At 34.2% G+C, this 1,568-nt stretch overlaps 1 protein-coding gene across 1 annotated transcript in view; it reads left to right on the top strand.

The window, feature by feature from the left end:
- Nucleotides 1–1,568, top strand: part of LOC107092026 (G-protein coupled receptor 126-like) — a 91,875-nt gene that overhangs the window by 37,499 nt on the left and 52,808 nt on the right. The window contains exon 5 of the mRNA XM_015386299.1: nucleotides 800–847. Coding sequence (XP_015241785.1) covers nucleotides 800–847 — 48 coding nt within the window. The remainder of the gene's footprint in view (nucleotides 1–799; nucleotides 848–1,568) is intronic.

The following is a 1,568-nucleotide window of genomic DNA, read 5'->3' as shown; positions in this document are numbered from 1 at the left end:
TTCTTTCTCTCTTTCTTTCTTTCTTTCTTTCTCTCTTTCTTTCTCTCTTTCTTTCTTTCTTTCTTTCTTTCTTTTTTTCTTTCTCTGAGTTATTTTTATTGTTATTTTTATTGATGTTAAGCCGTATACTGATCTGGTTGCCATAGTGATTTCAAACATATTTTCTTTACCAGGGGAGCTGTAAAACCGTTACATTTTCCATTTATGCGCAGCCTTTTTTACTTTATTCATAATTTATTGGACTCAATATATCAGAATACAAACTGATATCTCGTGTATAAAACTGCAAACCATGGCGTTTGCTCAATGATCAGTGCAGAAAATGGTTCTTTAGTCTTTTGGTCATTATAGTTATGGAAAATGTTTGTTTTCCTTTATTTGATTATTATATTTCACACAAAAATCTACATTTATACAAAAAAATATATATATAGAATCAATGTCAGCCTTTATGTAGAGATTGTCTGAAATGTTTTTTTTTGAGGCGGTGCAAAAAAGCGTGGAGTTTTTTTAAATTTAGAAACCAGATCAGATTCTGTTTTTCGGTCCTTTCAGTGAAAAGCTGCTGGGATCTTTTATGGAGGAAGGAGTGACTTTGACGAGGGTCTGGAGGAAGGATCCCGTGAGGTTCCAGAAAAAAAAAAAAAAAAAAAACAGTCCAACTAATGTCAGAACCTCTGGATTAAAAATCTTTGTGTCTTTAAATAAAACTTTGTTTTCACTCCAAAAGGAGGATTTATTATCGCATCTGATATGATTGTTTTACCTTATGACCACTAACCTTTTCTTCTTTTCACAGTCTGCTTCCCTCATTGCACTCACTTAACTGCTGCTGCGCCCACTAGTGGTGAGTGCTGCTAACACGCTTCTAATATGCATAGCATTGATCCGTTCTGCTTATTAACAGCTTTGTTGCATGTAAACAAACCCACCCGTGCTCTGTTGTTTTAATTGAATTGATGTCATGTCAATATAAAAATGTCATCATCAGGAAAACATGTGTAAAAAAACAACAAATCTTATTCAATAACATCGTGTGCTGAGAATAAACTTTTAATTTTACACATCATAGTTTCAGATTCTGTAAATAAAATGCCTGAGGTGTCCATGAATACTTGACTTAATACTTAATATGATTGATGGGTTTAAAATAGTTAGAAAGTTCAAGGTAAAGGAACTAATATCTTTAATAATCTCTTCCCTGTCTCTTGAAGATTTATAATTTTCTCTTAAAACTTTAAATTTAGTTAGAATGGGTGGAGAGCATCTGTAAGCATCAGTTTACCATCATCGCAGGTTTTAGGTCTTGGGCTTTGATGCTGCCACCTCCATGTTTCACTGTAGCGGTCCTTTTTTTCATGGCAATGTGCAGTGCTGTTTTTTTTTTTTTTTTCAAAAAAACATAATTGTGGAGCCCAAAATGAGTTATCCTGCTAATCCTGCAGCTGTTCCATTCTCCCTGGGATTTATTCTCACACTTAAATCCTGACCTTTCTAAGTTTAAGGCTGTTTTATCAGGTCGTCTGCATGTGTGTCTCAGCCAGAGATGGCAAAAGTACTCACTTTCC

This window comes from Cyprinodon variegatus, unplaced genomic scaffold (genome assembly GCF_000732505.1).
Source record: "Cyprinodon variegatus isolate N-32 unplaced genomic scaffold, C_variegatus-1.0 Scaffold363, whole genome shotgun sequence".
In the NCBI taxonomy this organism is placed as follows: domain Eukaryota; kingdom Metazoa; phylum Chordata; class Actinopteri; order Cyprinodontiformes; family Cyprinodontidae; genus Cyprinodon; species Cyprinodon variegatus.
Note: the sequence above shows the minus strand (reverse complement) of the source record. Positions and strands in the feature narration are given on the sequence as shown.